This window comes from Callionymus lyra, chromosome 6, assembly GCF_982586985.1.
Source record: "Callionymus lyra chromosome 6, fCalLyr1.hap1.1, whole genome shotgun sequence".
In the NCBI taxonomy this organism is placed as follows: Eukaryota; Metazoa; Chordata; class Actinopteri; order Syngnathiformes; family Callionymidae; genus Callionymus; species Callionymus lyra.
The window spans coordinates 15,345,779-15,365,197 of NC_141823.1; the positions used below are offsets into that span (position 1 = coordinate 15,345,779).

Here is a 19,419-nt window from a genome sequence, read left to right on the forward strand (position 1 = left end):
GACAGTGCCTCACCAACCAAGAACAACCTGTCATTCTAGAGACATCGTTTGAAGTTAAATAAATAAATTATACTGAAGTGTGTCCACTAGAGGGCGTTATATACTAAGGTCTTCCTAGTAAAAGATAAACGTGTTCTAAAATGAAGTCAGGATATTTTGACCACCAAAATATATCTATTTAAAAACTTTGGATACATTATTGTTTGTTTGTTTATCCAATAAGTATTTTCCTACTTTTGAACGAGTTCTTAAATAAATACTAATGATAGATCAGGGTGTAATTCCAACAACAAACTGTGCTCCTGGAGGATCTCTTATCAGCAGTAAAGGGCTTATTGTGTCCTGTCATGTATACAGTGCTGCACTCAGATAAGAAGCTTACCAAGTCATCCTCTCTGTCAATACCTCTTTTATTTAGTTTGAAATGTGTTTGTTTTTTTCACCCAAATCTCTTTTTAAAAAGGGTGATCTTGCCAATTTATAAAAATGTATTGAAAATATTACTATTTATACTCGAGTATTGTACTTTGGACTTAAAAAAAACACTGGAAATTCAAACTTTGTGTCAAAAAACTGGATTGAGTAGAAAGTGTCAACACAAAGTCATTTGTATATCTGGACACACATCAGAACACTTCCTGCTTATCTGTTAATGAAACATAAATACACCCTCAGTTATGACCGTCCAAGGTTCAAGGGAGGGCAGACGTCGGTGGAAAGTGTATAAGAGATTACAGTGCCGTCGCTCCTCAGAGTGTGTCCAAGTGTGAGGACGAACGTGGAGCAAAAAAAAGATGTCCTCCAAGATTCTTCTAACGCTGCTGGCTCTGTCCAGCGCCGTCTCTGCTCAGTCGGACACGGAGACCAGGGCGAGGGTGTTCCTGGAGAGGTTCAGCACGGAGGCCAGCTCATACATGTACAATTACTCGCTGGCGTCGTGGGCCTACAACACCAACATCACCAAGGAGAACTCGGACAAACTGGTGAGATCCCACTGTCCTTTTTAAACTTGTGACGACGAGTCCCGACGTTTCTTTTGTTGTCTACAGTCCAAACAGGGGGAGATCTGGGGAGCCTTCTACTCGGCCATGTCCACGGAGTCGCAGAATTACCCAATTGACCAGATCACTGATTCCCAAATTAAGCTGCAGCTCATCTCCCTGCAGGACAAAGGCGCCGGAGCTCTTTCCCCAGATAAAGCTGCTCGAGTAAGTCTGTCACCGATGTTGACGAACCGTTATTTTAAAGCCCACCTAACATTTCCTCCTCTTGTCTTGCAGCTGAGCAAGGTCATGAGCGAGATGAACACCATCTACAGTACAGCGACTGTTTGCCTGAAGGACGAACCCTTTAACTGCCAGACTTTGGAGCCAGGTGAGTCGCTCTTACGGAGGTCTACAGCAAAGTGCTACTGTCGACTGGCTCAGATAAAGCTGCTTATTATTAACAGAATACGAATACAGTTTTGCAATAGTCTCAAGACCTTAGACCTTATTTTGTTCTGGGACTCCTGTGTTTTTCTATGTGTTATCTTGAGGTTTTCATTATATATTTTTTGAGTATTTTCTTTTTTGATTGTTTAAGCGCTTTGTGACCCTGGTCTAGAAAAGCGCTCTATAAATATAAATTACCTACTTACTTACATACTTTTGAACCTTAAATAAGAATGAATAAAGGATTTTTTATTTTATTTTACATGATTAAAGTGTTAGTCGTCATATTTAAAAACTTCATATCTTCACTTCCATCTAAAGAATAATCCTGAAAATGTGTATAGTAATGGAAAAAGAATAATGAGGATAAAAACTTCAAGCTGTCATCAACTAGTTTTCTTGAATTCTTTCCCTTATTTTAAACCAGCAACTGTTTTGTGTCTGCAGGCCTGGAGGCCATCATGGCCAACAGCCGGGACTACTCGGAGCGTCTGCATGTGTGGGAGGGCTGGAGGATAGAGGTGGGCAAGAGGATGAGGCCGCTCTACGAGGACTACGTGGTCCTGAAGAACGAAGCTTCCAAACTAAACGGTGATTGGCGCTCAAGTGACATCAAGAGTGTCGGCTTTCAAAGGCTGCAGTAAAACGTTGTTGACGTTCCACTGAACATTTATATACTTTCTTATCTTCTGTTACTGTTGCGCTTCCAGGCTTTGAAGATTACGGCGCGTACTGGAGATACAACTATGAGACTTTAGAAGACGACATCAGGTACAAGTACGACAGGAACGATCTGATGGACGATGTCCGCTCCATCTACAAACAGGTCACTTTTCTGAGTCCGTTTTTTATTTCGAGAATTTTCTGGATGATCACTAACTTTTCCACCTTCACACAGATCATGCCGCTGTACAAGGAGCTGCACGCCTACGTGAGAACCAAGATGATCGACGTCTACGCAGATAAGATCGATCCGAAGGGTCCACTTCCGGCCCATCTGCTGGGTACGATCCACCGTAAACAAAATGATAACACCTTTTTGATGACAAATTCACTAGATAGTCATTCATAACCACAAACGTTTTTCAACAAAATTCAAAATGATCAAAGATAGAAGTTAATTTTGCTTTTATTTTGAAGGGAATAGAAGTTGACATGCTATTGCTAATTAATTAGACTTAATTATCATTATTGAGACAGAACTGCTGACCAACTATTGCACAATCAGCCTGTGCTTGATATCTATTATCACTTAGTTACCTCTGGGTCAAGGTGACCCGAAAGCCTGAAAGCGATTGCGTAAACAAAAACAAACAAAAACAAACAAAAACAAAGGTTAACTTATTTACAGCAAAGAATTTTGACCCAAAGGTTCTTTCCCTTCTTATTAGTTGTTCACACTTTTATATACACTTTTCTAACACTTGGTGCCGCTAGAAACAACTTTTCTAAACTTACGGATTGAGACTTTAACAAGCTTTAGGTTGAGACATTATTTAGTTGTACCATGCTGAAGGACTAAAGGTCTTTACAAATTAAAGGTAATTGCTAAAAGATACAACTAAATGTTTAATTATTATGATTGCAAAACATGTTGTAGGGTATAAGAAAAATAAATTATACATTTGGCTCTGTACGCTAATGCTTAAATCAAAATACATCAGCCAGAGAAGTAAAAAAAATGAGTCAACCTAACATTTATCAATGACCAACACATGAAGCATTGCTAATTTCTTTTATTATTTGTACATTGTTACATTTGTTGTCTTACTCTCTCTTTCATTTTAACTATGTTCTCACAGGCGACATGTGGGGAAGATTCTGGACCAACCTGTATCCCTTGTCAACGCCGTACCCGGAGAAACCAGAGATAGACGTCAGCAACACCATGGTGGAACAGGTATGGTTTTTCAAAAAATAAAAAATCAATCACAACCAATCTTTAACCAACGCTCTTTTTGACGACTAGGGTTGGACTGAATTAAGATTTTTCGAGGAAGCTGAGAAATTCTTCATGTCCGTGGGCCTGTACGAAATGTTCGACAACTTCTGGAAGGAGTCCATGTTCGTGAGGCCCGACGACGGACGCAGCGTTGTCTGTCATCCCACAGCCTGGGACATGGGAAACACAGAAGACTTCAGGTAAGAAAACTCAAGTTTTATCCGACTCAGTGACACTGATTCAATAGAATCTGAAGCTTTCGGTTTAAGTGGGTAGATTGTAAGATCTAAATAAATGTAATTAGTTAGATAAATTAATTATTTTTATCTGTAATTATTAGGTATAATTATTCTCTTTTATTATTTCACCTTAAAGTTATTTTAAAAACCCTAATGTTGAGTTTTATTGTATTATTTTTTTCCATTTAAATTTCTTCATTGTGAAAATATTGATAAATAAGAAAGTAATTGTCTAAGTAATTTGTTTTAAACAGAGTCAGTCAGAGTCATTTATCCTGCTGTATATAAGATCATTTAAGATGTTTTGACTACGACCTTTAGTTTCCACCAGTAGGGCTTAATATCTGAATAACTTAAAGACTGTGGGCCAAACCTGGCCCGTAACAGTTTTTACACTAAGCTAAAAAATATATTATTCAGAGACTTCAAAAAAGAATAAAAATGATGTTGAAGGAAAGTAAGGATGAGGAGTGTTTGGTGAAGGAGGATAAACAGAAGATTATTCATATAAATCAAACCTCTAAGAATGAAAAGACAATAACACAATCATACTCAAACTTCCTCAGACTTGATATACATTTTGTTCACCTTGAGTTCTACTTGAGTGATACAGTTTGACACCCCTGCTCTACATATTGAGAAAATAATAAATCAAACATCAGGTCAATATAAAGTGCTGTAAGTTAACACATGAATACAAGCAAGTATTACAAGATTCACCAGAACCACCAATGTCCACTTCAGGGTGTGACTGAACATTGTTTTCACTCAAAAAAAACCCCAAAAAATGATTTCATAATAAGACAGAGGAAAGTTAAGGTTTCAAATGATATTAATGTGATTTTAAGAAATAAAGGACTATTAATGACTATGTCATTAGTTTTTAACAGCAAGATATCATCGCAGAATATGTTTGGAGTCAGTAATTGACCTTCTAGTTATTCATATAAACACTGTTGTTAATTCATGTTGAGACTATTGAAGTGACTAAGTTGTCATTTGTAATCGTATGAAACAATCTTCCTGTCACGCTGATGGTGCAGAGATTAGAAAAAAAATCAAATGTGCAGGTCAGCACACGTGAGTCATAATTTAAGGGTTGCTGGCACAATGACAATCACAATTAATCTGAGTTGCCGATAAGAGAAGCACATGTTAGAAGGTTCAGGACTCTCCGCTGAAAAGCAATAAAACAATAATTTATATCATATATGCATCTCAAGTGTTTGTCATAATTCACTTCACATGAGCCAGTTTTATGGTCACTCTTCATCTGATACGGTATCGCGTCATATCTGCACCACACAGCAAAACTGCTGCCGGTAAACAACCTCGCGTGTCATTCACAGGATTAAAATGTGCACCACCGTCAACATGGACAACTTCCTCACCGTTCACCACGAGATGGGACACAACCAGTATCAGATGGCTTATCGCAATCTGTCGTACCTGCTGAGGGACGGAGCCAACGAGGGCTTCCACGAGGCCGTCGGAGAAATCATGTCCCTGTCCGCGGCCACACCCAAACACCTGCAGACCCTGGGACTCCTGCCTACTGATTTTGTTTACGACCAAGGTGATACAAAGAAGCAACTTTTTTTTACCTATAGACCCACCTCTAGTGGCGATGAAGCGTAATTACAACAACTAAAGCGCTCCCTCGTCGAACGCGGTTCAGCTTCTGTGGTCAAACATGATAATGGATACTTTGGGTACTAGTTACTTTTACTCTGTTACTATTAAGTGACTTATTTGAACAGCAAATACATGTAAACAAAACCAAAGAACCTAGTGGGAGGCACTACCTCACCCTCCTTACTTATGGTGCCAACACACTGCTCTATTTAGTGATGACAATACTGTATTTAAATTTTACATTCTTGCTTTGATTAAAGTGATGGACAAATGTTGTCAAACCAAACTGTGAAAAAACAATTGGTCACTACTTTGCAGATTTCTATTTTGTTCAGTGACTTCTTACTTATTTCCTATTTTCTCTGCACAGAAACGGAGATCAACTTCCTGCTGAAGCAGGCGCTGACCATCGTGGCCACACTTCCGTTCACGTACATGCTGGAGGAGTGGAGGTGGCAGGTCTTGGCAGGAAACATCACAGAGGACCAGTGGATGAAGCAGTGGTGGGCCATGAAGTAAGCATCTGATCCTGATCCTCAGGCTGAGCCAGGTTTCACGGTGACTCATGGAATCGTGATTGTCTTCACAGGAGGGAGCTGGTCGGGGTCATGGAGCCCGTGCCGCGGGACGAGACCTACTGTGACCCCCCAGCACTGTTCCACGTATCCGGAGACTATTCCTTCATCCGGTGAGTCGACATGTCGTTCTACCGTTGACGTCACTGGAATCCTCCACGACTGGCCACAGACTCATGACCTGTGAATGTACCGACTCGACCTCCAGGTACTTCACCAGAACCATCTACCAGTTCCAGTTCCAGAAGGCTCTGTGCGAAGCGGCGGGTCACGAAGGTAACTTGTCCTCTTGTGACATCACCGGTTCTAAAGCAGCAGGCGACAAGTTAAGGTTCGTAAAAGACTCTTTAAAAACTTCTATTCTTCCGATTGTGTCATAAACGAAAGCCTTTAATCCGTCAGGAACATGCTGGAACTCGGGAGGTCGGAGTCGTGGACCAAAGTGCTGGAGACCATTTCTGGTGACACCAGGATGGACGTTGGACCTCTGCTGGAATATTTCCAAAAACTCTACGACTGGTTGAAAAAGGAAAACCAGGATAAGAGTAACTTTGTTGGATGGGAAACAAACATTGACCCATGTGAGTAGATTTTGATTGGATGGAATCTTAACTTCTGGGTCGAGACACAAACGTTGATCTCAAAGCTTCTTTTAACACCTGACACCTGCTTTTATTTTCCTAATCTACAATGAATATATAATTATTAAAGCTTATAGGTAAGGGTTGGTAGTTTGGTAACAAAGAAAAAAAAGATTATCAAAATATGATCGCAATAAAATATTTATAAGCCATTCATTAAAAACATGTTTTCTAAATATGATCTTTTTATCCACTAAGATAATTTAGAGCAGAAAGACACAAGGCCACCCTTTGTCCATGTCTGTCTAATGGAATAATTTTCCTTTTTATTTATATTTATATTTTTATCTAAATGTTCACAGATTTAGGGTGTTAGTTGTGGGAATTGAATGCAAGAAAAGTTCAAAACTATATATAGCAGGGTTGTCAAACTCACTTTCTTCAGGCCCATTTGTGGCCTTTGGATGATATTCCACAGCCCACCACTAGGTGTCCAATTTCGCTTGGCAGGGAGTCACATGTTTCATTAAATCTCAAAAGCTAAGCTAGTCCTAGAAGTTACAGCGACCAGCATTTTAACTCATGGTTATTTGATGGCAGTTGACAAAATAGAGGTTGAGAAGTTTGTGTATCATCTTTGTGTATTCTCACGTATATACATGTTGGATTGTGCTCAGAGATTCTTAAATACAACGTCTAGATCAGCGGTTTTTAAAGGAAAGTGACCTTTAAAGGACTGTTGCCAGTTCATAGTCATCTATTGCTCAATAACTTCACCCCATCTACAGTCTCACAATGACTATAAGTATCAAACTTGAATTGAAAAAGTCTCCAGCTGATGTTGACCTCACTGACCTTCTCTGTATCCTGCTCTTCTGCAGACTCTGAATTCGCTGTGAAGGCAAGATTGAGTTTACGCGCGGCCATGGGTGAAGACGCGGTACGTTTATAACATTTCTCTGATAACGTCGGGATCCGTTGGCAATAACAATACTGGCGTTGCAGTACACCTGGAACGAGAACGAGCTCAACCTGTTCAGAGCAAGCATCGCCTACGCTATGAACAGCTACTACAGCGAGATGAAGATGACGCCTCGATTCAGGTCAGTCTCGACCACCGACCGCTGACCCGACCGATCCAATGACCTTCCTCTGCTGCATCCTCAGTGTGGACAACGTTCTCATGTACGATGAAACTCCCAGAGTCTCTTTCTACATCGTGGTCACCAACCCTCAGAACCCCACCGAGTACATCTCCAAAGATGTTCTGGAGGCAGCGATATGGTAGGAATGGAAGACTCTTTTACCACATCCATCGTTTCATATCCTCTGTTTCTAAACCCTCGTGGTTCTTGTTCAGGATGTCTCGAGGGCGGATTAACGGCATCTTCCGTCTGGACGACAACACACTGGAGTTCATTGGTCTCCCACCCACCCTGGCCCCCCCGGTGGAGCAGGCAGTGGAGGTCTGGCTGGTGGTGTTCGGCGTGGTGATGGGCCTGGTGCTGCTGATGGGCGTCTATCTGATCGTCTCTGGTGTTCGAGATCGCAAACGGTACGTTTGTTCATCAGTGAATCGGTTTTCAGAGGAACCTTTGTCACCGAATATCAACCTTCAAATGTGTTCGCAGGAGGGCCGTGAAGTCCAGGCTGGAGAACCCCTACGAGTCCACCACGGGACACGACAACCAGGCCTACGACGAAGGCGCAGACGAGCAGACGGGATTCTGAGTCAATAAGGAAACACAATCCGTCACTGACACAACATCTTATCTGACTTAACAAGCTGGAAATAATGTTGCACAAGGACATTTTCAATAATTTACCAGCTGTCATAAAATGATAATTTTCCACCTGAAGTGTACTTCAGCTAATAAATCAGCTACTGAAAGACGTTTTCTCACGTGAAACCTTGAAGAAAAGTGTCAAAAGTGTGATAAAGTACATGAAATAAATGTTTAAAAATCATTCTGTGCCGTTAATGTTTTGTAAAACTTAAATTCAATGTTGTTGCAGCTTCGATGTTAAGTATTTTCATTTGTAAAATAGTAAATGACAACATTTAAGAAACACAATTTCAGTATTTGTTCTACCCATAGTTGTTCCCTGTGGAAAATAACTTGAGGTATTTTGTACATGTTTTTGTATATATTGTGCTCATGAATGACATTGTTTTGTTTGATTTCTTCAAATGTTCAAAATAAATTCCCACACTGTTTCCATAATGACACGTTGTTTTATATTTTAAACTGTCCACATTAACATAGGGGTGGTCACATGATCTTCATTGTGTTACATTGCTGTATCAGAATGATTAAAGCTCTCTCTTTACCCCTTTGCATAAAGAACATTTTTATTAAAAATTAAAATACAGAGTTTTTTTTCTACAATTATTAAGTAGACAAATTCTGACTCCTTCAGGAAAACTTGTCGACCAAAAGGATTAAAACACCGAACCTCAAATGTAAAAGTACAATATGACTTGTGGGGGAAAAAACAAAAAGGTTTACATCACATTCAACTTCATTTTAATGAGTTGTAGATAACAATAAATATGACCCAATGACAGTTTTGTTGAGTCACTGAGAACTTAAATTCAGTTGAAACAACATTTCTTTATTAGTAAAGACCCTATTATATTATTTTCTTTGGGGTGGATTTTTTAGATGGACTGCAGTCTTGATGGAAACTTTCAAATATATATACATATCAATAGGAGGAGTCAAGGTGAAAAAATAGAATAAATAAACATTTAGTTGACATTTAACCTTTTAACAAAAAAAATGTACTGCTGTTTAAAGGGGTTAAGGTGGGGTAGGTGTTATTGAAAGTCGTTTTGAATTGAAAAGCACAAAACTCTGTTTTCAGACTCCCCAAAGCACAATCTATGACTTTACAGGGCACAGGGAAAATTAAATGGAAGTTTGATGGACTAATTATCCAACAATTTTAAATATTTTTTAAGAAATAAAGTAAAAAAAAAACTCCAGAAAAACATCACGTACCACACTCTTTAATAGAAATCAAAGGCTTTAGGGTGGTTTCTGAGTGGACATTGACTGGTTCATTAACCTTGTTTCTGGATGATAAACAGTAGCTCCTCATCACGGTTGTTAATGGATCCTAAATCCACGGCCTCCTCGTCGACCTTGATGAACCAGCCTGGATGAAGCGCCGACTCGAAGGTGTTCATCCGTGAAGCATTGGACTTCATGAAGAAAACGAAGGACATGCAACACTCGTCGCTCATGGAAAACTGTATGAGCTTCTCCTTCTCAAATTTCTGTGTCAGAGAGATATTATTATTATTATTATTATTATCATGACTCGGATTTGATTTTGTTTCGTCACTTCCTTTCATATCCCTTCCTTCCTGTGTGTTCAATTGACTGGCTGAAAACAATCTGCTATCATAAGTCCTGCAGCCTCCATTCAAGCTTCCTGGTTCCAGTCTGTGGTGTCAGATCTCCTCCTATGCTGGTTAAGTTGAACCACCTATTTCCTTCTATTTTCTCTTGGGTTTTTTTGGTGTATTGAGCTTTACTCGGTGAGTGAGAGTTTGTTAAATACCTCTTCTGTTGCTTCTTGTTTTTCATGCGCTTTGTGATGACATCTACCTGATTTGTGTCTATCTTTGAGTATAGGTTTTCCGTTCATGACTATTCTAAAATATGTTGGTTGTCCTATTTTTTCCACAGTTGTTTTTTTCTCTGTGACGTCTTTTTTGTTGTTTTGTTTGAGTGTTTGTGTAATAAATTGGTTACTTAATTGGTTACTTAACCAATTGTGTTGAGTCTTACTATTCTTTAATCACCAAACTCCCGGTTGGTTTGTGGTTGGTTTCAACTTGGAATTATTTTCTCCCATATAAATCCAAATGTATACAGTATCCAGACATATAAGGTCTTATTATATTAGGAAAAAACACTCTTGAGTAGCAGGACTTCAACAGTTGTGTTTGGCATATGATGTCATCTAAAAATTCTGACACTCATTCATTTACAACTACTTTGCAGTTAACATTATTTTGATTCAAATGTCAAGTCCAGAAGAGAAATGACTGGTCACTCACCTCCACCTTCAGCTTCACCCTCTGTTCTTCCTTGAAGCACCTGAGGAAGGAGTCGCAGTCATTGAAGTTCAGCACCACCGGCATTCCTCTGAAAGGCTGGTCTATAGAGGTGCTCTTGTAGTAGTAGATGGTCATCTGCTCTGTGAACCCAGAGAGGCGTCGATGAGATTCCATTAGAATCATAGATGTGTGACAGGTGTCCTACCTGGATAGGATGAGAGGCAGAGCTCCTCAGATTGAAAGCTCTTCAGATACTCGTGGCTTGCGCAGTGTTCAATGGACGCCACGCAGTTCTTCTGCTGCTTGTAGCTGGTGCCGCCTCTGGAGACTCCACAGAGAGAGAGAAACACAAGTTAAACTCTGTGTCAATATTGATAATATTTTATTATTAGACCAATTACAATCCCCAGGTTACTTTTGCAACCGGGGTTCTACGATTTTGTGCGACACCCTCTACTTGCCCTCTTTATGGCTTGCCTCCCGAGACTTTCAGACTCAGGAATATGAACAAGAATATGCACGGGAAACAGTGTTAGTGTTAAATCGCTGCTCCATAAACCGCTGACTCGTCAGGGCTGTAGGAACCACCCCAAATAGCCAAGGACGTGGCTGCGTACACAGAGATGCAATGGCGCTCAAGGGCGGTTTTGAGTGTTCAAAAAAACTGTCTTGCGTCTCAGACTGCTAGCCTAAGAGGACTGAACCACGCCTGCAACCTTCTCAAGTCTTACAGTCCAAGTTTCACAGAGGAGACGCATCACAGTATTGAGCAACCCCGGGTCAGCCTTGTAGCAGCAACAATCGCCCTCCACCACATACCCACTCATATGTCAACCTGTGCCTCAAGAAGTAACACATAGCTGCAGCCCTAGAGGGTCGAGCACACATGAAGTAAAACCAATTTATATTCATCCCTTACTAACCAAGTTCCACAGTGCTGGACTCAGACACCATCACCAGGTCCTGGAAGGTGCATCCCGAACTGCCAGGGCAGGACTGCTCGCATCCTCGTCCTCTCAACACAGAGATGCTGGTTTTTTTCATGGACACAACCAGAACATCTTTCCCCGCGTCTTTCGCGTGTATGTCTTCCTCAAACCCGTCATCTCCGCCTTCTTCCTCGTGCTCCCCGGCCCTCACCATGTCCATGCTGAATTTCAGCGACATGGTTTTGCTGGAGACCAAGCAGAGTGTGTCCTCAGCTGATGGGGTCTCGTCCCTGTGGACTTCAGTCTTGCACCTGTGGAAAGTCTGAGGACCGGACATTTGATCTGTAACCAGCCTCCCACCAGGTTGCACTGAAGGTCACTTACAGCGTAGTCACCATTAAGAAACGTTAGTGGTATTAAGTGAAGCTAAAGAACAATCACCAGCATTGAGTTTCCTTCAGCGATGAACTGAGCCAGTCCCTCGGGATTGATGTCCTGCAGGTCCATCTTGTTGACCTTTGTCAGCTTCTCTCCTCTGCAGGCACAACAGATGAAATGTGGACTTAATCAGAGTGCCACCTGCTGTCATGGAGGAAGAACTCCAAGGAGCACTTTATGTTAAATTATCAGTACGTGTGACTTTGCCTTAGTGGCTTCCTTACTAAATATATCACGTCAATGTTTTTTTAAACAAGTAAAGGGAAAGATTAATTTTACTACTACTTTTACTACCTGACCAGCTGATTGCCTCCGCCGACGTTCCTGTAGTTGATGTGTCCGACTTCATATTCATGCTTCCCATCCTGGAGTCGGTGGATGATTGTAACGCTGCCTTTCACCAGAGAGTCCTGTGGAGGAGGTCACTTGAGAGAACGTCCTCGTCGAGAAGAATCCGACTCACCTGCACGTCCATGTCGGTGTGTTCTTAATCGCCGGTTAAGATCTGAGCTCTCGCTCGTCCTGACGTCCTTCACAGGTGTCACAGCAGAAGAGGAAGCAACTGGATGTGGAACTAAACTTAGAAGCGGAAGTGATTTTCTTGCTAAAAGAGAAGTTGAGAACAAATATAAACAATATCAGTTTATATATGATTTCACAAAACCTCATCTGTGTGGAGCAGAACCAACATTGACTGACCGACACAGGTGTCACGCAGCTGAAACAATTGAACGAAGTGCGATATTAAGATTATTCACTGGGATTAGATTAAATATATTTAACTCAAATCTAAATATCAACTCTTTGATTTCATTTGCAATGACTGCAGAAATGTAGAAACTAATGTGGTATTCAAGTACACTCATTCACACATATGCACACAAACAACACAAAGACTCGCACAAACAACACGCACACAAACACACACAGAGTTATTTCTAGTTCTGTCTGGTCGGCGAGTGTGAGTCTAAATGTGTTTGCAGGATTGTGTTACACAGCAGCACATGTTCCTGCAGCAACACTCACTACACACTCTCAGACGACTTCACCGCTGATGAAGACCACACTTGACCAGGTACGAAATAAAGACTGTGTGTAAATGAAGTGTAAGTTGTGTTGCTGTGAGGCTTGTGACTTTATTTATTTTCGACACACACACAGTCACTCGCACACTCATCCAGTGGTGTGTTCGTTCAACTTGAATGGTTAAGGAAGTCATTGTGCTTCAGGACATGGAGGTGCTGGACGTGCTGGTCATCGGTGGAGGTCCACACGCTCTCACCTTGACCACTCTGCTGTCCCAGCCTGACCAGAGACAGAACCTCCTGTCAGAACCAAAGTGTGTTCACAGCAGGCGACACAACGGCAGGAGGAGGAAGAAGAGAAGGACTGGTACCATTGATCTGCAGCCAAGTACGTGAGGTCCTGGTCAAAAGGGACCATGTGGAGAAGTTGTTAGTTCAAAACCTTCGATACAATCCTTCATGGTTACAGTTCAGGACTCAGCGTCACTGGAAGGCCCAACACAGACCCAACATGTGAGGCCGCAGCTCAGTCTCCGGGTGGTGGACTCGTACGGCGTGTGGACGACGTTGTGGCAGAGTCAGTTCCAGGCTCTGAACATCCCTCATCTGCGCTCGCACACTCTGGTCCACACAGACCCACTTAACCAGGTTCACCGACACACAGAGCGTCAGGATCACATCATGGAAGTGTGAACCTTATTTTCCCATCTCCAGAAATCTCTTCAGGAGTTCATCCTGAAGCACCAGAGATCCTCCGAGCTTCACAGTCTTCCAGATCAAGTCTATATTCTGGACGAAAATGCGTTTTTCAACGACACCAGGCTTGGCAGGAAGGAGAAGAGGCGTCTGAACGTCAACTCAACGCTCAAGAAGAGTTTGTCCTTCAGCCTCCCGGGAACAGAGCTGAGCGTGGACTTCTTTCACGACCAGGTTGGACAGAAGATCTGGTGTTTGTGAGTCCAGCATGAAGAGATAACTGTGTGTGGTGAGTTTTTGTGTTGTTGCTCTAACAGTTTATGTAGAATATTTGAGGTTACTTTTAACAACCAAACAGACTTTTCTGTGATGTTGTCACAGCTGTCTTAAGAGTACACATTCTCACCTCAGCTGTTGTGCAATGAAGGTTTGAGTCCCTCAACAGATGGCCAGTCGTCACCATAGACTACTTAGATCCGTCTGCACTGTTTAAGACCCAGAGTTTAACTTCCATTAACAGCATTTATAATAATTTATTTAAAAATACTAAACTGTTTTTCTAATCACTGATTCTTTGTTGAAGGTTTTCATGTGCATGTGTGATCAGTTGATACTCGAGATTGTTCACTGCCCTGAGAATTCATCTTTGACAACATGTGCTAATTGTTACAGTTCTGATAATTGGATGGATGGATGGATGGCTGGATGGTTGGGTGGATGGATAGAATGATGGATGTGTGGGTGGATGGATGGCTGTGGGAAAGAGGGATGGATTGATTTCCGGGTTGATAGAAGGATCATGGATGGATGGATTGATTGATGGATGAATGTATGGATTGATTGCAGGGTTCAAAGAATGATCGTGGATGGATGGATGGATGGATGGATGGATGGGTGGATGGATGGATGGATGGATGGATGGATGGATGGATGGATGGATGGATGGATGGATGGATGGATGGATGGATAAGGGGTGGGTGGTTCGATTACTTGATGGATGGATTGAAGGATGAAAAATTTAAAGGATGGATGAATGGATAGATGGATGGCCTAATGGATAGATGGATGGAATCGATGGATGGATGGATGGATGGATGGATGGATGGATGGATGGATGGATGGATGGATGGATGGATGGATGGATGGATGGATGGATGGATGGATTGATGGATGGATGGATGGATGGATGGATGGATGGATGGATGGATGGATGGATGGACGGACGGACGGATGGATGGATGTGTAGATAGATAGTAGGATGAGAGATGGATGGATAAGGTATGAATGGATGCATTAAATGGATCAATGGATGGATGGACGTGTAGACAGACACACAGACAGTGAACTATGAGCTAAAGTAGCTGCATATGTCTAAACACAGGTGCAGAGATACGATCTGAACAAGCTGTTGATGGAGGGAACAGTGTTGAGCATCACTCCTGTGATTGACACCTGTCAGGAGCAGCAGGACGTCAGTCTGGATGCCACCAGCAAAAAGAAAGTCAGACATTTTCAAGTCAAACTTCATGACGGGACCACCTTGAAGGCTCGTCGTGTCGTCATGGCGACGGGTCCAACACGAGCCCAGATGGCAAACATCCCATCATGGGTGTCCACTATTGGCGAGTCTTACCCAGAGGAGCGTCTGCAGCACACCTCGCATCTCATGCACCAGCTGACCCGGCAGAGGTCGGCAGAACCGACGCACCCGTCAGGTGAGTCCAGGAGGTTTGATGATGTCACTGGTGGAGTCAACACTCGTATCTTCCTCCTTTGAAACCATCTCTTCTGTTCCATGCAGGCGTGCAGGTGTGTGCAGCAGGACAGCGGGTCATGGTGGTCGGTGGAGGTCTCACCAGTGCGCACATCGTCTCTCTGGCCCTCCAGCAGGGGGCCAGTCATGTGACCTGGGTCTTGAGGAAGTACCTCCAGGTACAGACCATCTGGCAATCCCTCCAAACATGAGATTTGAACCATCGTCTCCTCTTGTGCAGCTGAAGCAGTTCGACGTGGGTGACGTGGAGAGCCTGGTGGGTCGATACTCTCACGTGGAGCACGGCATCAAGATGGACGGACGCGCCTTCCTGAGGCAGTTCTACAACGAGAGAAGTCTCCACAAACGTCTGGCCATGATCCGCCAGGCCCGGAAAGGAGGAGCCGTCACCCCGGAGGCCTACGTCCAGATCCAGCCTTTTATTCTGAAGGGACAGGTGGACGTGAAGACCTACTGTCAGGTGATGACGCTCGTGTCAACTTGACGGATAACTGCTCAAATGTTTTTTCAGCCATGACTGAACTTTTTATTCTTCCTTCAATTCAATTCTACACGATCACAATTTTTAGCTGAAAATGATCTGAAACATGTTTTAAATAATGTTCAGTGCAAAAACAATTGAGTCATTATTCTGATGGCAGATACCATTATCATCAGAATGTTCAATTATTTATTTATTTAAATATTACTTTGTGGGCATTTAATTGCTTTTATTAGATCATTTAATTATATATATTATTATTTTATTATATATCATTATTATATCTAATATTTAAAGGTTGAATTTCTTTTAATAGTATTAATTTCTATATTAATCGATTTTTCTTAATTTAATACATCTCGATTTAATTCATAGCCTTTTAAATTCAATGTTGTTATAATAGTGTCACTATACTATAAATAGTATTGCATTGTAACTCAAACCCACTTTTTTATATAAAATGTAAAAGGCCACAAGTTTAAAAAATATTACATTTATATCATTTAATTTTGAATAATAAGACTAGAATATCAAACTATGTGTACATTTTTTAAATTTTTTTAAATCAACCTTTGAATACAAAAAAATATTGGATATCAAATTGTTGGTGTGAAATACATGAATAAGTTGTAGATATTATTATAAAAGAAAGACTGATAATCATTACAATAATCAGGGTTCATTTCAGGTTCATTTCATTAGGGGCCACATTATTTACATTTTAAGGGGCCGTCAAGATAAAGGAAAGTAGAGAAGAAAAAATTACTTTAGTATGAGAAAAGTTTAAGAAACACACTTAAAAAAAATAGTTCTAGGTAAGGATACAAACTTTTCTAATTATTAGTATATTGTATTATGTTTGGATTGTTTATAGTAACATATTAACATGTGTAGTTATCGCTTTTAATATTTTATTTTAAATGCGAAACATGTTTACAAGAATTATAGACAAAAACATATAAAACAAATGCACTTCATTAAAAAAAAAAAAAAAGTAAATTTTTATTGAGTTTTTCATAAGAAGCAACTTTTATATTTGAAGTTATTGTCACAAACAGTCAAACTGGTCCAACTGTGGTGAAAATACAGAACAAAGTGCTTCCAATTTACAGGCCGAACGCAGGTCAGTCTGTATTTAAAGGGACAGTTTTGTTTCAACTCTGTGTGTCCAGGCTCACATGAAGAAGTATGTTCTCGTACATTTAAACTGAATTTTACTTCAGGGGAAGTTTATAAAATCCTTCAGGTCAGGGTGTTTGAGTTTGTGTAGTACTTTATCATCACAAACCCTTGTATTTACGGTGACTTCTCTTCTTTTCATTGATCATTTCCCCTTTAGCATCAACTAACCAGGATAGATTACTTACTGGAAACTTTTGATCTCAGGGACGGAAGTTCACTTTTTACAGGTTATTACTGTAAGAGAAGAACTATTCTACGAAAAGAAGACTGAAGAAAAATAAGCGTTAAACATAAGATATTCTCTTTTTCTTTGTGTTCAGTGTTGTGTTTGTCAAGAGATATGGGTTTAAGTGAGTTTAAAGTGTGTTAAAACATGCGACTGGACCCTTAAAAAACTCAAAATTGTTGTGACAACTGATCAATCCATCCTGTCACCGTCTCCATTTAACACGCCCAGACACTGCTCAATGACCACCCAGTGGACACTCTGTGTTCTTCAACATTTCAGATGTTTATTAGCATTTTTTTCAAACATAACTAGGGATGTCAGGGCTGTGTGTGAGACGGTGTGAGTGGTTAGAAAAAACTGAGAAGTGGAACCGAAGAGAAGTAAAAGTCTCACTTCCCGCTGAGGCTGCAGCAAGAGAACCACCAACCCGCAGTGTTCCTCGTGGATGTTCTCTGAGAAGGTGTTCATCTGACCTGTGCAGGTGAGCGAGGCCAGCTGGTGCTACAAGAGGCAGGCCTGGAGTCTATCTCTCAGCACAGGACAACGCTGGAGCGGGGACATGGTCTGGCTCGCCACCGGCTGCAAACTGGACGTGAACCAGGACCCTCTGCTGTCGGAGGTGATGAAGGAGTTTCCAGTCCAGGTGAGAAGAAGACACGTTTAAAAAACACTGACCGGTAGAGAAGGACTGATGCTTGTCTGTGGAGGTCATGGATGGCTGGCCCTGCATATCGGAGAGTCTGCAGTGGGCGGAGGGGTGTCCTCTTTACCTGATGGGACAGTACACTGCACTGCAGGTGAATAACATGATGACATCATCATGACATCATCACCACGACACTTCCTCTCGCCGGCAGGTGGGACCTCATGCAGTCAACTTGGCCGGCGGTCAGGCGGCCAGCATGAGGATCGCCAAAGACATCCTGGGTCAGAACCAGGACGAGGAGATCAGCGAAGAAAAGTCCACCACTGAAGACTACATCCAACAAATGAGAGGAATGTTGTGGCTTTAGTGGAAACCTTAGAGTCTTTTCAAGTTTTTATTTACTTTTTCTAACCTCTGGTGTGAATCAACTGACGTTTCTTTAAAAGTTAGAACAGGACAAGAAGAGAAAACAACTGTGGTGGGTGAATATGGTCACTGTCCAGAATGTCTATGTCAATGGAAGTATTTTTGATTTTTCTTTTCGTTTTTATTGAAACATTGTTTATTTTTAAGCGTTGATTTAAAAAAAATGTATTAATCAAATTCAATAATTGGTACACTGAATATGAATCTGAAAGGTTTACTTTTTTTTAATAATTGCATTTTATGTCATTTAATAATTGAAATGAAAAAATATATATATATTCACATAGAGTTTGATATTCTAATTCCAATAACTAAAACATAAAAATTCTAAAATCAAAAAATTCAAATTCCTAGCCTTTTAAATTCAATATAAAAATCATTTAAGTAAGTAATTAAATGCTTAAATTACAACATTTCCATATAAAAATTGAAGTTTCACCCGTTTAAACGTTAAATTCAACCATTAAATATTCTGACACTGATCTACTTCCATACTCGTGTCTCAAAGACAACAATCCAGAGTTAATGACCTCATGACTTCACCAGAGTCAACCATTGGTGAGTCAAGAAAAAAGGTCCAGATGGAAGTTTGTCGAACATCTTTTAATAAAAGCCGCTAAAGATTTGGATCAACACTCTACGGACAAATGAGACAAAGATTGAGTGATGGGAAGAGAAGAGTGTGGAGAAGGAACATAACTGTTAATGATTCAGATCAAAGCATCCAAGTCAGGAGTATCTCAGGGTCGTGTTCACAAGTGAGGGAAGAATGGAGATTGACAGGTCGATTGGGGCGACATCAGCGGACGCTGCATCCCTAGTGGTGAAGCTTCGGTAAAAGGCAAAGCTCTCAATCCATCTACGTCCCTGCATTCATTCTACGATCACAAACGGTGGGAAGTGACCAATAGAACCAGATCGTGGATAAAAGGGGCTTTTACTTAGAGATAGGCGACCCCCATTAGAGAAGAAAATGGATGGATAAAACAAATTTAGTTCATTTAAACATTCACACTATGATTTAATCTATCATTATTTTTTGTCTGTTATTATTTGGTTTAAGAGAAAGTAGGTAAAGTTTGAATGTTTTAAAGTGTTTTTTTTTTTCAATAAAAC

The 19,419-nt window shown here is 41.0% G+C and overlaps 3 protein-coding genes across 3 annotated transcripts; 2 read left to right on the forward strand and 1 right to left on the reverse strand.

Annotated features, from left to right (window-relative positions):
- The first annotated feature begins 793 nt into the window (after positions 1 to 793).
- ace2 (angiotensin converting enzyme 2) lies at positions 794 to 8,222 on the forward strand. The gene is made up of 18 exons (XM_087793122.1): positions 794 to 983; positions 1,050 to 1,208; positions 1,281 to 1,374; positions 1,881 to 2,024; positions 2,144 to 2,259; positions 2,332 to 2,437; positions 3,236 to 3,333; positions 3,403 to 3,575; positions 4,964 to 5,190; positions 5,620 to 5,764; positions 5,839 to 5,937; positions 6,033 to 6,155; positions 6,227 to 6,405; positions 7,287 to 7,345; positions 7,411 to 7,508; positions 7,573 to 7,689; positions 7,766 to 7,960; positions 8,037 to 8,222. The coding sequence occupies exons 1-18, from the start codon at positions 795 to 797 to the stop codon at positions 8,134 to 8,136; spliced, it is 2,421 nt and encodes an 806-aa protein (XP_087649248.1). The 5' UTR covers position 794; the 3' UTR covers positions 8,137 to 8,222.
- A 606-nt stretch (positions 8,223 to 8,828) lies between these two features.
- LOC148076523 (uncharacterized) lies at positions 8,829 to 12,385 on the reverse strand. The gene is made up of 7 exons (XM_087793096.1): positions 12,308 to 12,385; positions 12,139 to 12,254; positions 11,848 to 11,941; positions 11,401 to 11,728; positions 10,683 to 10,805; positions 10,478 to 10,617; positions 8,829 to 9,688 (listed from the first exon to the last, which is right to left on the reverse strand). The coding sequence occupies exons 1-7, from the start codon at positions 12,317 to 12,319 to the stop codon at positions 9,473 to 9,475; spliced, it is 1,029 nt and encodes a 342-aa protein (XP_087649222.1). The 5' UTR covers positions 12,320 to 12,385; the 3' UTR covers positions 8,829 to 9,472.
- Positions 12,386 to 13,076: 691 nt separating this feature from the next.
- Positions 13,077 to 19,311, forward strand: LOC148076524 (uncharacterized). The gene is made up of 9 exons (XM_087793185.1): positions 13,077 to 13,257; positions 13,339 to 13,517; positions 13,584 to 13,799; positions 14,947 to 15,280; positions 15,367 to 15,497; positions 15,560 to 15,799; positions 17,713 to 17,874; positions 17,939 to 18,028; positions 18,089 to 19,311. The coding sequence occupies exons 1-9, from the start codon at positions 13,077 to 13,079 to the stop codon at positions 18,242 to 18,244; spliced, it is 1,689 nt and encodes a 562-aa protein (XP_087649311.1). The 3' UTR covers positions 18,245 to 19,311.
- Positions 19,312 to 19,419: the final 108 nt, after the last annotated feature.

Coding starts and splice junctions, on each gene's coding strand:
- ace2 (XM_087793122.1), top strand. CDS start 795: ATGTCCTCCAAGATTCTTCTAACGCTGCTGGCTCTGTCCAGCGCCGTC. Junction 984..1,049: donor AGGAGAACTCGGACAAACTG/GTGAGATCCCAC, acceptor TGTTGTCTACAG/TCCAAACAGGGGGAGATCTG. Junction 3,576..4,963: donor GGAAACACAGAAGACTTCAG/GTAAGAAAACTC, acceptor TGTCATTCACAG/GATTAAAATGTGCACCACCG.
- LOC148076523 (XM_087793096.1), bottom strand. Junction 11,942..12,138: donor GGAGGCAATCAGCTGGTCAG/GTAGTAAAAGTA, acceptor TTGTGCCTGCAG/AGGAGAGAAGCTGACAAAGG. Junction 10,806..11,400: donor GTCCAGCACTGTGGAACTTG/GTTAGTAAGGGA, acceptor CTCTCTGTGGAG/TCTCCAGAGGCGGCACCAGC.
- LOC148076524 (XM_087793185.1), top strand. CDS start 13,077: ATGGAGGTGCTGGACGTGCTGGTCATCGGTGGAGGTCCACACGCTCTC. Junction 13,800..14,946: donor TGGACTTCTTTCACGACCAG/GTTGGACAGAAG, acceptor GTCTAAACACAG/GTGCAGAGATACGATCTGAA. Junction 15,498..15,559: donor TCTTGAGGAAGTACCTCCAG/GTACAGACCATC, acceptor CCTCTTGTGCAG/CTGAAGCAGTTCGACGTGGG.